At 41.7% G+C, this 15,209-nt stretch overlaps 1 protein-coding gene across 1 annotated transcript; it reads left to right on the top strand.

Moving 5' to 3' along the window:
- The first annotated feature begins 7,714 nt into the window (after positions 1–7,714).
- Positions 7,715–10,960, top strand: LOC103709852 (peroxidase 5-like). Its single transcript, XM_017843475.5, has 2 exons — positions 7,715–8,608; positions 8,717–10,960. Exons 1-2 carry the CDS (start codon positions 8,378–8,380, stop codon positions 9,476–9,478), a joined length of 993 nt encoding a protein of 330 aa, XP_017698964.1. The 5' UTR covers positions 7,715–8,377; the 3' UTR covers positions 9,479–10,960.
- Positions 10,961–15,209: the final 4,249 nt, after the last annotated feature.

Raw genomic sequence — 15,209 nt, 5'->3', positions numbered from 1 at the left:
GATCCAAGATTACTATAAGCGGATTAAGTACTTGTCGAACATGTCATGAATTCTAACTTGTTTCTGGTCCGAGAGAATCACTGTTGTGGTAATTCTATCCAGTGGGGTCTAGATTTGTTCATGGATTTGTGTATTGAATTTGGTAGCAGCATTGTCATTGGCTACATAAATAATTTATGTAATAAAACAGTGAAGCCTTCCTATTAGTTTCTTATTTGTTTCATGGTGTAAACTTAATATTATTATTATATGGTTTTCGTTCTTTTTGATGAAAACCATAAAGAAAGAAAAGGAAAGATGGGGATCAATTGCTATTGCTATTAGTCATTCTAACTATGGACAGAGAGAGAGAGGGGGGGAGGCAGAAGTGATGAAGGGAGAGGGACATCCTAACAAACTTCCAACTTAGCAACCAAAAGGTTTTGTCAAGGGGAACAATCCTGCAAAAGCTAGCAAGATAATGATGTTTTCTTAGGATACAACCCGAAAAAGAGGCTCTTGCTACAACTATAATAGTAAAATTATAAATACGATTTTGAATTTTGATCGTCAATTTAGATTATTTTAATAAGTTTTTTTCCTGAGTTTCTTATAGGAGAACCAATTTTTTTTTAAAAAAATTCCTATGGTGCATCAAGATTGCTCACTTATATTAGATACAAGTGTATTATTAGTCATGATAAGCACAATATATGGAACCCAATTAGGTTTTTGGTTGCCTTGATTTATCATTTTTTTTCTTTTGTTCCTTTTTTCATATATATATATATATATATATATATATATATATATATATATATATTATAATCATCTGAGCCCAGGCCCCACCCATTTGCATAAGTATAAAGCAAGCCACAGGATGAGCAGATCATGATAAATTGTTGGGAACAATGGCAGATATGATCTCCATTAAGTAATTAGTGAAGACTGCAATATCTGGCCCACCTGATTTCTTCTCCCTGACACCTTTTTACAGAATAATGAACTAGAAATGATCATTTAAGCTCCCACCATGTTGATAAAGAAGGTGAATGTTTAGCAAATGGCACCCATAAAGGATACCAAGAAATGTTTAGTAAATGGCACAGGAGGTGGCCCCCGTCTTTTTCCTCCGACGACCAGCAGCTCCCTCAACTCCTCCGGCATGGATATGCTTGGGCCAGATTTGAACCACAACATCATCCATAAAGGATACCAAGGAATAAGCAGTCATGATGAATGCCATCACTTTCTAGTCTCAAAAAGATGACTACTAGGACTAGTAGTTTGTGAAATCCATGTGTTTAGCCATATGCCCATGAAATCTTCAAATGCCTACAAGATCCAGTCATCATAATAAGGTGGTCAAATGGCAGATATCTGATCTATCTAAAACTTAAAAACCAAATTAAAAGAAAGATTATATTTTATACAATGTATTGCTAGCCATTCAATAGCCACAGGAAAATTAGATCCAAGTCTTATTCCGGCAGCTCTACTATATGTGGATCCAAAAATTCAACGCATATGACTGCTGGGGACAACCAGCACAAGTCATTGATCGCTAAAATCTAAAACTTTTGAATGAATACAAGCGGGCAACGACAAGTAGAGTGAGTCAGGCTTTTCTTCGAACGGTGAGAATGCATGTTGTGCTCTTGAAAGAAAAACCGATGGTACATCATGGATAGAAAGATGGTGTGTTAAGTTTGATTGACCGATCTGAAGAGAAATCCAAATCAAAGAAGCAACAGATCGATCTGATCAAAGATAAAAAGATTAAAATCCCAACAAAATTACTCAATCAATTGATATCAAACAAAATTGAGCCAGATACTTAGAGCGATCAATCAATTAATATCTTACTCAAGACTATTTACACCAAACCAAACATCCTACAAGCTTGAATAAGTCCAATGCACCAAAAAGCGAGCATAGCAATCTACTTTACATTTTTATTCTCTGAGAAAGAAAATCTCTCCTAAGTATTGATCCCAACAATTAAATCAGAAGAAAAAACTAAGGCCATGTTTGGGAGAGCTGTGGGCAGTAGAGCTGTTGGAAGTAGAGCTGTTATAAATAGTTGTTTGCTGTTTGGTAACTACATTTGTAAAGTGCTGTGGCACTTTAACATATATTTGGTAAACAAACTGAGCAAGTACTTTTGTATAACAAAATTACCATAAAAGACATTGCATAGTATTATACAACAGAACATAATAAAACATAACATATATTAATACATAAATATACAATATAGTATAATATTATTATAATATAAAATAATATTATTATAATATAGCATAATACAATAATAAAGGTATAAAATATTATAATTATTAGTATAAATTAATTTTTCATAATATAACATAATATTAAATTATTTAAAATAACATATTAATGTATTATGATATAATGTAATATAATATTATATTTATAGTATAATACAATAATAAAGGTATAAAATATTTTAATTATTAGTGTAAATTAATTTTTCATCCTCCGAATGACCATTTATTTCTCTAACAATTTTTCTTGCGGAAGGGAGTCTGACGGCTAGGGTTCTTGGCTCCAGAAGATTTTTAGGTTTATAAAGGGACAAACTATGTAATTGTTATATTTTAATATGGGCATTTTTGTCAAAAATATAGCTTTCCGACAAAGCTGAAAACAGCATTTTCGGAAAGCTCCAAATTGGAGCTTCCCCCCAAAAGCTGTTTTCAGCTTCTTGCCAAACCTGAAATAGCCTTTCAGAAATTTTACTAAACACAATTTTTTATCTAAAAGTACTTTTGGAGGGCCAGAAAGTGCTTTTTGGCCCTCCAAAAGCTCCCCCAAACAGGGCTTAAGATTTATTTTCCCTATATATAGCATATATCACGACTATTAGTAGACATCATCCTAAAAAAAAATAATTTAATGTAAATAGCATGGCTTCCAGTAAATAATCATGATATTACAATCAGCATTTGATATCTCTAGCATCTGAGTTTGGATGATATATAGGATGTGTTGTGGTTCAAATTTGGCCTAAGGGTGATCACGTCGGAGGAGTCGGGGAAGTTATCGGTCGAGGCGGAGAAAGGACGCCACCTCCCGCACGCCGGCGTACTTGCACAAAGCCTCACCGGTGTTTCTGGTGAGGGCCCTCCAATGCTTAAGTTAGCGTAGAGTATTTGTTAGCCAAAAAGGTCCTTTAGGCGTTACCTGATGGGGCTATTTATAGTCCCCACGGAGGTGCCTAGGTGGAGGAAGTATGGCCTGTCCTTATTATAGGAGGAGATGGTGCTGGCCAGGTGGCGTGCAGCCACAGCTTGCTTGAGGTACACAGTTTGAGCTATCTATGCGCGCGATATGGCGCTGGCATGCGTTGCAGGGTATGGCCCTTATCAGTAGACATGGCTGGTGCATCAAGACATAGTCCTCTGTCGACGTGTCTTGGCATGGCCATTAAACGAAACATGGTGCGGTGAGGTTGCTGCAGGGCATAACCGCGTGCATACTGGGTGAGATTAGCTCGGCCTTTGGCGGGGGCCAAGGTCGGCCTTGCTCGCTTAGCAGGGTGCTGAGGTCGTGCCGACATGGGGGACCACGACAAATATTTAGTAAGGTCGGCTCGGCGGGTTCTGAGATCGGCCTAGTCTCTTTGACTTTGAGGTCTGCTCAGCAGAGCGCCCGAGCTCGGGCCGGGGCGCGTCGTCGCATAAGGCACCCCGAACTTGGCCGGGGCGCATCATCGCATAGGGCGCTCCGAGCTTGAGCCGGGGTTGGTCGTCGTTGTAGGCTCTAGAGGAGGTTGCTGCAGGTCGTAGCAGTGGAGAGATCTGGCCGAGGTCGGCTTGGCCTTCGGCGAGGTCCGAAATCGGACTGGCTCTTAGCGGGACCAAGGTCCCGCCTAGTCGGCGCCAAGGTCTACTTGGCTGGAAGGACGATCCATTCCGCCCCCTATCAAGATGCATACCGAAAGAAAAATAGATTAGGTTAAAACTCTGTGAGAGGTGCTCATTACATCTCATGAACAGCACAAAAAAATGTTGGATGAGATCCATCTCTCCGCTAGAAGAAAAACGAGTCAAGATGGCAAATAAGAACCGAGAGCTTGGTGCCACCTTTTTCTAGAGAGATATCAAGTTCAAAAACAAGTAATGGCAAAAACTTGTTCCGGTATTCAAATTCATGATCTCTATAATTTGAGCTTTAACATCACATTAACCAATCCATTGATCCCAAAAACAGCTCTTATGCATTGCAGTTTCTACTAGTGATTATGTAAACTGCTACCTCTTCCTAGTTGTGGTGGTCTTGTTCGTATGACACGTAAATTAATTAAAACAAGTACGGCAAGTCTTAAAGTCAGTAGCAGGTTACGAGACCATTAATATATATTAAATTGATGAACTAGTTGGTATAGATGACTTGGTAGCAAGTAGTATCACATTTCATGCTAATTTTCTTTCACAGACCAATAACAATTATCTTATACATATATTTCCATCCCTTTCTCTGCCAGCATTTTTTATTTTTTATTTTTGGTACAAATGACTGTTCAAACTACTTTAACGTACGTACAACTAGCAGTATGAAGAGTAAGAAAATGATAAAGTGATGGAGGAGCAGCTCCTCCTGATGTGTCTAAAGAATCTCTCCAAAGTATTGGGTAGCATAGACGGCAACTCAGTCAGCATTTCTGTTCGTCTTTCGGTACACATGTACAACCTAAAAGGTACTGCAGTCCCCCACTATCCAACAGATATTGCAGAGCAGAGGGTTTCCATCACCCCTCTGCCTCTCTTTTCATATTCAACTGATCATCATCGCTGAATCTTTCTCGAGGAGGATATGCTTAGCCCACAACATTTTTTATTTTTTTTTCCAACCACCGCTGCACGCGTTGCTTGCTTGTTCAAACTTCGGGCATTCACATTGATGTTAACTCCCCTCATGGCATCATCATTTGAAGTTAATTGCGAGTGAGAAAGCTATTATATTCTATGCTCATCGCACGATCGTCGAACCTTCCATCACATATAGTCCTCTTGTACGCAATCAAATTAAATGTCAAGACACGAGGTCGGCTCCAAGAAACCACCTTCGTGCTCGCTAAGAAAAACAAACCATCTATATACTAAAGAGAAGTCAACTAAAAAAAAGAGAGTATTCTAAACACTCGACGCGGAATTCAGATCGATGTTTTATTCTACTCATTAATGATAACTCCGCCCTATCTTTTTTTTCTTTTTTCTTTAAGTTTAGACGGTACGGAAACAATGTAATGCAAATGACTTGGTCTCGTATCCACCTTCTCCCACTTGCTATGGACGAAGATAATGCATGCAGGACCAATTGCTGTCACTACAGCAAAATGGGGCTTCGCCGACCCTTCTCTGCCGACGCAAGAAAGAAGCATCGGCAATTTGGTCACTGCACTAAAATTTGCCGACGCTTCATAGTAGCGGCGGAAGGAATTTGGATTAAACGACGCTGATGAGCGTCGTGAGAAAATTTTGGTATCCGACAATGCTTATAAACTTCGTTAAAGGCCAAAGGCGAAATGACACGACCCTTTCTAAAAGCGTCGTCGGAGGCCCTTTGCTCCTGAACTTTTCCGAATAAATAAAATGGCGTGAAGTGCGACGACGCTTTAGAAAGTGTCGTCGGAGTCTTTCCTCCTCCCTTCCAGAGCCTTCCCCACCCCCCAAATAAATCCCAAACTCCTCTCCCACCAATGCCCAAATAAATCCCTAACCCCCTCCCCTCCCCTCCGCGGCTATGCGCGGAGTCTCTTCTCTGACAGTCGGGCCCCAACACCGTCGCCTCCGTCATCAGAGAGGGTGACCCGAATGTCGGTCCCACAGAGGGTGATCCCCGTGGCTTCCTGTTTCACCATGAAGGGCGCCGAGGGTTTCAACTCTATCGGCCGCTCCATCGTCCAACACTCCTGCCGAGGGTTTCAACTTCATCGCCGACTCGGAGAAGGAGAAGGAGGAGTGGTTCAACTCCATCGGCCGCTCCACTGTCCAGGACTCCCGCTCTATCATCGACTCCAAGGGTTTCTTCTCCTTTTTTTCTTTCTTTCTTGGGTGTGCTTTTTTTGATCGTGTTGGCAGGAAGCCATGGGGAATCGATGCATAGGACCTATAGCTGCTAGATTTCTCCAGCATTATTTACTACGACGCCGATGGGAGAAAGCTGTCAGAGGTGCCCACACTGTGGTCACCGCTCTGAAGCCTGCTGCCTTCCTTCCTGCATTCGGTCATCGTCGGTTATGATACAAAGAAGGAAGCTGTCTGAGTACTTCGTTAATCCTCCTTTCTCTCTCTCTCTCTCTATTTTGTTAAACAATCCCTCCCTCTTTATAGAGTGCTTAGAAGCTACATGTCCGAGTGTTAAACATCGCAGTGTTTTTTTTATGTATAAATTCATGCAAAAAATAGTTATAATTTTTTTCTCCTTTCTCTGACTGCTATTGTAATTTGGCAGTGCTGGAAATTAATGTATGGATCTATTCTTATAAATTATCACATGCTTCACTTCGTGCTTTGCCTTCTTCTTGTTTATTCTACAATTTATGTGTTCAATTCTTCAAATTTTCTTGTTATTATTAGCAGGTACTTATATTGCTTGATCGTTGCAAAGCAGATAATTTCTTTGCAGAACTATCCAGTAGAAAATGGGTATACATTTAAAAAAAATAATTTTTTTTAAAAAATAATCTTAACGATGCTTTAAAGCGTCATTATAAAAAGCTGAGCTTCGATTTTAGCGATGTTTTTAAGCATCGCTAGCAATTGATCCCTTAGTGATGCTTTTTAAAAGCGTCAGCAAATTTTTTTTCCACTCTCACATGTCCAACGCTTTAAAAAGCGTTGGCAGAAAAATTACCGACACTTATAAGAATCAGTATAAGCTTTAAAAAGTGCTGGAAAAATGCATTTTTGTTGCAGTGTGTCACGCCCCGTCACTTAAGTCAAACATATGATATGGCCGCATGAACTCTAGAGTGGTATCCTATACAAACAATCAAAAATATATTCCAAGCAACTAAAATCATTGATATTTGATAGATTTATTCCATAAAGAAATATATATTTATATATACTCATATTAGAGATCAATCAACAATCATGTGGCAAATGATGCAAAATCCAAAATCAACACATATGTTCTATATAAGTGATTGTGTATAGAAATTCTTATCTTTACTAATCTTAGACTTAAATATAACAAAGTTGAGAGCAAAGTGTTTTACTCAACACCTTTTTACTCAGGCATACTCACTTAGAAAGCCATATATCATCACCAAAATAATCTTACTCGCTTATAGAATTAGTAGATGATTATAACAAGGTCAGCTCAAACCCTCTCCTAGGGCAGTATAATGCTGACTCGGGCTCCCTCTTAGGGTTACAAAATGTTGATATGAGATCTCTGGTTATGCAATACAGGCCTGGAGCTTCTAGTCGTACAATGTTGGCCCAAAACCACTCCAAGGATCAATAGATTCACAAGGTTACAAGGTCTTGGCCTGTTAAAGCATCTAGAGAGAGAAAGTGAGAAAGTAGAGAGAGAGAGAAAGAGTGACAGAGAGAGGAAGATAGGAGCAAGAGAGAGAAGGCAGGAGAGAAAATAAGAGAGAGAGAGAGAGAGAGAGAGAGAGAGAGAGAGAGAGAGAGAGAGAAGAGTTGGGGTTCCCTCTCAAAAGAGTGAAAGAAGATGGGTTCTAGGGCCGCCCATCCCCACGGTGGCGATCTCCGGCAATAGCTAGAAATTAGAGATCAATACCTCAACTCCGATGATAAATCGACGATGATTTGCTAGAAATTCCTAATAGAAATCAGTGAAATCCGATGCTATTTTCTGGCGGTCGATCGGAGTTTGGGGGTGAGATCGTTACAGGGAAGAGAGGTTGTTTTTATAAGCTGAATTTAGTTATTGTCGAAGTATGATGCACCCTCTAATCTCCTATTTCTCGCCGAACTCAGATAGAAAGATGGCTACCATCAAAAGTATTCTTGCTCTATCTCACGTGCTAGGCACATGCTGAGCGCCCAAGCTGGCTAAGGCCAGACCAGGTCCACCATAGAACTGGCTTTTCTTGGCTTTTATTATATTACAACTTGAAAGGCTGTCACTTAGGTACGGCTGTACCCCTGGTCGGCCTTTCCAAATGTCCTAAATATGATCGAACCACTGGAGAGAACCGGTCAAGCTCCCGAAGCCGTGCTGCTCATTCTCTAGACTTCGTCCTTCTCCAGTTTACTTGGTAAACTTACCTCACACCATCCATCCCCTTTATTTGCCAAACACCTATAAATACGAAGGTATCATAGCTGCTCTTCTCCATCAACTGCTTTCTCTCCCCCTCTCTTTCATCTACTACACAAAGCTAGCGCACAAGATGAGAAGAGCTGGATTTCAGATGCCCACCTGCACCTCATGCTTTCTCTTCATCATGGCCATCCAGGCCACGTTCCAAGTATCGTTGGCTTCCCTAAAAGTCGGCTATTATAACCACAAATGCCGCTCAGCGGAAGCCATTGTGAGACAGACCGTGCGCCAGGCCATGGTCCGTAATCTGGCCATCGGCGCCGGGCTCGTCAGGATGCACTTCCATGACTGTTTTGTTAGGGTAAGTTCCATGCTATATGTATCCTCTAACTCCTTCCTCCGGCTTCTATGTTCCCAACTGCCACCGCCCGTGCAATAATCGCTAATTCTCTCGTTATGCTTCATCCAGGGCTGCGATGCTTCGGTCCTTCTCGACTCCACCCCTGGCAATCCTTCCGAGAAGGAATCCCCGGCGAATAACCCGAGCCTACGAGGGTTTGAGGTGATCGATGAAGCCAAGTCAAGAATCGAGTCCGTCTGTCCATCCACAGTCTCCTGTGCCGATATCCTCTCCTTCGCTGCCCGCGACGCCGCTTACTTTGCTGGCGGCATCAAATACGCCGTTCCGGCAGGCCGGCGCGACGGAAGAGTCTCCCTCGAATCCGAAGTCCTTTCCAACAACCTCCCCCCTCCCGTATTCAACGCTGTTCAGCTCGAGGAGAGCTTCGCTCGAAAAGGACTCACTCTTGATGAAATGGTCACGCTCTCGGGAGCCCACTCGTTCGGCGTCTCCCACTGCTCGTCGTTCGCCGATCGTGTCAACGCCACCGGCCCGCGGGATCCCACGATGGACCGCAGATTTAACGCCTTCTTGAAGTCTAAATGCTCGCCGGCTGGAAGCGATCCGACGGTCAACCTGGACGTCGTGACGCCGAAGCGGTTGGACAATCAGTACTACAAGAACTTGCGGAAGGGCAGAGGGCTGCTGACGTCGGACCAGACCTTGCAAACCAGCGCGCTGACGGCGAGGCTGGTCGCAGCCAATGCCGAGAGGCCTCGGGCTTGGGCTGCTAATTTTGCAGCGGCCATGGTGAAGATGGGATCCATCGAGGTTCTCACTGGAGATCAGGGTGAGATCAGGAGGACGTGTAGGTTTGTGAACAAGTTCTAGTTCTTAGTACATCTCTGCGTTCGGTAACTAGCGTGTTATTACCTTCTTTCCTTTTTGTTGGATTGGTTTATTGAGGAGGACTTAAGTGTATATTGCAAAGTTTTTACCAAGCCCTTTTATTCTTTTTTTTCCTTCCATAAGATGGCTGTATGAAATATGACTAAAATGATTCATAATAAATTATATGCATTTGTTTTGACCAGTTCTAAAAGCTTTTCCTTCTTAATGTTCTTTCATATATGGGGAAACTTTCCTACAATGACGTAGGCCCGTCGAAGACTCGCTCAATGTCATGAACGCGTTTTATCCAAAATAGATTATTGCACAACTCTCCAACAACTTTAAAATGCTCGAGTAATTCAGTAACAATTGTCAGGTTCTTACCTTTCAGCTTTCCTACTTAAGGCGTTTATCACCGACAATATATAGTAGACGATCATAACAAGGTCAGCTCAAACCCTTGCCTAGGGCCGTATAATGGTGACCCGGGCCCTCCTTTAGGGTCCTATAACACCGATCCGAGATCTCTGGTTATGCAATATTGGTTTAGAGCTCCAAGTCGCACAATGTTGGCCCAAGACCCCTCCAAAGATCAATTGGTCTACAAGGTGTTGGGTCCTTTCTTGGGGCCCATTAAGGCATCTAGAGAGAGAAAGTAGAGAGGGAAAGAGGGGCAAAGAGAGAAAGAGAGGAGAGAGCAAGAGAGAGAAGGCAAGAGAGAAAATAAGACAGAGGGAGAGAGAGAGAGAGACTTGGGGTTCCCTCTCAAAAGAGAGGAAGAAGGGTTCTAGGGCCGCCTACCCCCATGACGGTGACCTCCGATAATAGCAGCAATGGCAATGGCGATGACCCGAACAACGAGGAGTCACAACTAGTGGTTGGCGGCAGCATGCAAGAAAAGAAAAGAAAAGAAAAATAGGGGAAGGTTGTGCTCTATAAATTCGGTGGCTAGCGACTCTAGTTAGGCTATCAATGGTGGTCTTGGGGTCGGAAAAGCAAACGAGAAGAAGAGTTAGAGATCAATACCTCAACTCCGATGATAAATCGATGATGAGTTGCTAGGAATTCCTAATGGAAATCAGAAGAACCCGGCGCTATTTTCTAGCGGTCGATTGGAATTTGGGGGTGAGATTGTTACAGGGAAGAGAGGAGGTTTTTATAAGCTGAATCTATGCATTGGTGGAGTGTGATGCACCCTCGAATCTCCCATTTCTTGCCGGACCCCATCAGAAGTGCTCCTCCTCTGTCTCACGTGCTAGGCACATGCTGAGTGGCCAAAGCAGCTGGGGAGGCCAGACCAGGTCCACCATAAAATTGGCTTTTATTATGGGGGAAACTAATGGCCGATCCATTTTTTGACCGGACTCTAACTTTTAATCCCTGTTGACTGGTTGTTTAACAATTGGTCCAACTATATTTCGATATTCCATCATGAGACAAAAATACCCCTCATAAATTCACTCTTCCTCACTTCCACGAATAGCGACCTCTTCAATAGTGAGGCTGAGGGGTGCATCATCGGGCACCTTGGCCGCCGGCCACGGCATGGCCCCCTCCCGCGCCCTCTCCCGTGGCCGCCACGGCCCGGCCTCCTTCCGGGGCGCCGGCCTCGCGGGAGGAGAAGAAAGGAGAAGAAGGGAGGCCGTGGCTGGCGGCCATCGACTGCAGCCTGGCCCCCTCCCACTGCTGCCAGGACTCCGCCCCCTTCCGCGCTGCCAGAGATGCCTCCGCCCCCACGGTGGGACGGTGACGAAGAAGAGGGAGAAGGGGGCACCCTCCCGCATCCCGTGGCTGCCGCCGGCCATGGCCCGACCCCCTCCCACATCTGCCGTGGCCCGGCCTCTTTCCAGTAACGCCAGCCTCGTAGGAGGAGAAGACTTCGCTGCTAGCCTGCTGCAACTGCGGCCGGCTGCCGCCCGGCCTCCTCCTGTGGCCACCACAGCCCGACCCGCTTCTGGCACTGCCGGCCTCGCGGGAGGAGAAGAAAGAAGAAGAAAGAAGAAAGGAGAAGAAGGGAAGAAGAGAAGAAAAAAAAAAGAAAAAGAAAAAAAGAAGAAAAGGAAAGAAAAAAGAAAAGAAAAGAAAAAAAGAAAAAAAAGAAAGAAAAAAATAAATACATAAATAAGATAATAAATAAATATATTTTAATAAAATAAAATAATAAATAAATGAATAAATAAATAAATAAAAATAAAACTAATGAGTGAGTGACAAATAATCTGATCTTTATGATATTGATAGGTAAAGTAGATTTGTCACCATTGCAATTAGTTAAGTAAGTTTGAAACTCAGTTCATATAGCTTCGAGCATAGTTAACTCACCATTGCAATTAGGTTAATAAGCTTGGTACATAGGTAATATTGCATGACACACATTTAAGTAAGCTTGGCATGCAGTTAATCAATGTTTGAACACTTAATCTAGCTTGGCATATAGTTAAGTAAGTTTGGAACATACTTAATGTAGCATGGTATACAGTTAAATCATCTCGGAATACAGTTAAATTTTCTTTACACAGTTAATTAAGATGGCTCAATGTTGTAAAAAGTTTGAAATCAGTTAACTCCTTTTTGAGTAGTTAAAGAAAGATTGCTCAAATAAATGATCCAAGAAAAATTTGTAAAGACCATCAATAGCAAATCAGAACCAACAACTATAGAGTCCTTTATTAAATCAAATCCAAAGTTTCTAAAAGAAACATAAAAACCAACTTTGTCCAAAACAGGAACATAAACTAAAATTTGAGAAAAAAAAAGAATATAAAAGTTCTTATCTAAATCTAAAATAAATCAAGAATCCAAGACTATCCTATAGCATCTAACTACTTTGATACGTGAACATGCTTAATTTTCAGTGGCAATTGATGTTTCATTTTTAATTAGAGGCCCACAAAAACAAGCAATTGTGATTGGCGTGGTATGGTGCAGGATTTAACTTGTTCTGTTTCAGGCTTCAAATCATGCAAAGCATGGCCTAAAATTAGCTACCTTGGTGATTTGCCTCTTCAGGTGCATTTGGAGAGGAAAATGTCGCTAATTAGCTTAGCTTTGTGGGTACTTGTTGTTAGATTCGGGACCGGCCCACTAGATTGCTGTAACTAGTTTGAGCTGATCATCTTGGTTGTGTTTATTAGAATAATATAATTTTGTTTCTCCAAAAAATAAAAAATTAGGTTCAGGCCAAATGTCTAGTACACTACCCTGAAGAGAAGCATTTTGTTTGAATCCTGTAAGCATCAATAGAACTCAAAGAATAGGGTTCAGGTTGTATCTTTCATGCAACAGAATAATTAATCTTCTTTTGTGACATTAACTATTGGATCACATCCTACATAGATCTCAAAGCACTTTGAACTCCTTCATTCATCTATCTGCACATATCTCAAAACAGTAATTACATGATTCAACAGTGGATTCGTGCGAAGGGATGTAAAATCTTTTTTTTTCACAAAAGATGCAACCCATATCCCGGTAAATAATCTGAAATTAACCTACCATTTATGCATTGCACCAATCTTTGAGTGCCACATTCAATAGGGAATCCAGGAGGGAAATGAAATGGCGAATGGTAGTAACAATCTCTAGATAATCTTTGTCCAACAGATTTCAAATTCGGATTTTGGACAAACTCCTAACAGAAGAGGATATAACTTCTAGATTATCAGCAGTTTTATTCCTTCAATTTGGATGAGTAGTTTGGAAATCGAAAACAAAAATGTTGGCGATTATGGTTTGTACAGCTTTTCGGATTGACAATTGTAAATTGCACACCTTAAAATACATGATAATATATGGAAATAAAGTAATAATGCAGTATTTTCAAAATACTCTTCTTTCAAAGTATTCATATGACGGTGACGATGATAATAATAATTTAAAAATTATAAAAATTTATTAAAGTTTCATTTGAAACTTTGCTAGTTTGAGAATGCTTTCTATATTGTCATTTCAAAAAAAAATTTTCTATATTTACGTACGTCTCTTTTCTTATAAGAATTATTGGATCAATTTTGGATCAAAGCACATATATATATTTGTTTGCATTCTCAATTTTTTACAATATTTATTAAAAATATGAATTGATAGATAAGCTATAACATAGATGAGCAATAAATATATTACACCTTTAATGTTTTGAAACGACCTTAATAAATTTTTATTTTTATTTTTATTTTATTTTTGACCCACGTACATGAGCATATCTTTGTATCTAGCAACAAGACGTTACTCAGAAAAAATATAGTTACTAACAAGAAGAATCTAGCTTTAGCAAAAAAAAAAAACAAAAAACAAGAAGAATCTAGACTATCACACATAATAATATATATATATTGTCTGCAAAAGTGTTGGATATGATGATCCAACCAGCAAAAGTCACACGCTTCAAATCTCACTTTATTCGAGTTTTTTCCACCTTAAAAAACCAGGTCTTCTAAGCCCGGCGCCCCGGCGCCGGCGCCGGCGCCGACGCAAGTGCCGCGAACACCGCTTGGGCACAGGTGGCGACGAGGCCGGGCACGGCTATCTGGACCTCGCTCTGCCCGCCGAAGAGGAACTCCCAGCACCTGCTGTCCTGCATGTCCATGGCCAAAATATTGCGGCAGCACGGAAAGCTCAGCGCCCGGCTCGTCCGGTCGCCGAACACCAGTAGCTCGCTCACCTCCTTGACGCACTTCTCTCCGTCACCGTCCTGGCCCAGCTTCTCCAGGCACCGGAGAGCCCTGTTCTCCACCTCCACGGCCAGGATGTCATTGGTCTCCTCGGCGACGAGGTGGAGGGCTTCGGTTATCGGCCCCTGCGCCACGCTCCCCATGTCGGGGTTGTAGCCGAATCGTGCAGGGGCGGTTTGGACATCGAGGCCGAGGGAGGCTGACGAGGAGACGAGGAGGACGGCAATGGCGACGGCGACGTCCAACTTAGCCATGGTGGGATTAGGATGGCTTTGCTTTGCTTTGCTTTTCCGGGTGGGTGGATGGGGTATATATGTACATAACGAGGGTGAAGGTGATATGAGCGTTATACGTTTGGAAAACTTAGTTTTAGTTTATTGTGTAATAACTTGGAGGTTTCGTAGCAGGATATTTATGTGGCAATATTTACTGTTGAGGTACGCGTTTTGAAGAAGAGCTCAGGGCTTATTTCAGAAGTTCTGAGTTTAGAATTAACGGCCATTTTCTTATTTAGGCGAATGGGAGTTAAGTGGGGGATAACTACCTAATTTTTCCTGCTTATCCTTAGGGTGGGATAGGTTTTGTATTTGGAGGCCTAAAATGATCTCAAACGTTTCAACATAAATGCATTTGGGGGCTCCAATGCATAAATAAGAAGAAAGATAATAAATTTCTTTAGATAAGAGATACGTTCCAACATAAATACATTTGGAGGGCTCAATGCATTTGGACGCTCGTCTTGGAACTCACGATAATAAATGTATTTTGGGAGCCGAGGCTTTAGATTACTGCCTCAATCGCCTAAGAGTTGAGCAGATCCGATAGATTTATTATAATAGATAATTAAAATTACAATTAGAATTTGTTAAAAAAAATTTAACAAAATTGAACTGAATTTTCTACAAACGGTTGATCTTTTCAACCCATATCCTTCTAACTCCATGCTAATCTTAGCCTATATCTTATCTATAATTTCTTCCTCAAAATTTGGGCTCACTTCATGAATTCAATAGTGTTGCTGGAAATTGGACCCGGGGGCCGCCGCGAAGCCGGGGAAGGAG

The sequence above is a fragment of the Phoenix dactylifera genome, chromosome 1 (assembly GCF_051530095.1).
Source record: "Phoenix dactylifera cultivar Ajwa chromosome 1, Ajwa_hap1_PhDact_Kaust_v1.1, whole genome shotgun sequence".
Lineage (NCBI taxonomy): Eukaryota > Viridiplantae > Streptophyta > Magnoliopsida > Arecales > Arecaceae > Phoenix > Phoenix dactylifera.
This window is presented reverse-complemented; position numbering and strand designations above follow the sequence as displayed.

Bases quoted from the DNA above. Each gene is read 5' to 3' on its own strand.
- LOC103709852 (XM_017843475.5), top strand. From the start codon at position 8,378: ATGAGAAGAGCTGGATTTCAGATGCCCACCTGCACCTCATGCTTTCTC. The intron at 8,609-8,716 runs GTAAGTTCCATG...TGCTTCATCCAG, and splicing joins TCCATGACTGTTTTGTTAGG to GGCTGCGATGCTTCGGTCCT.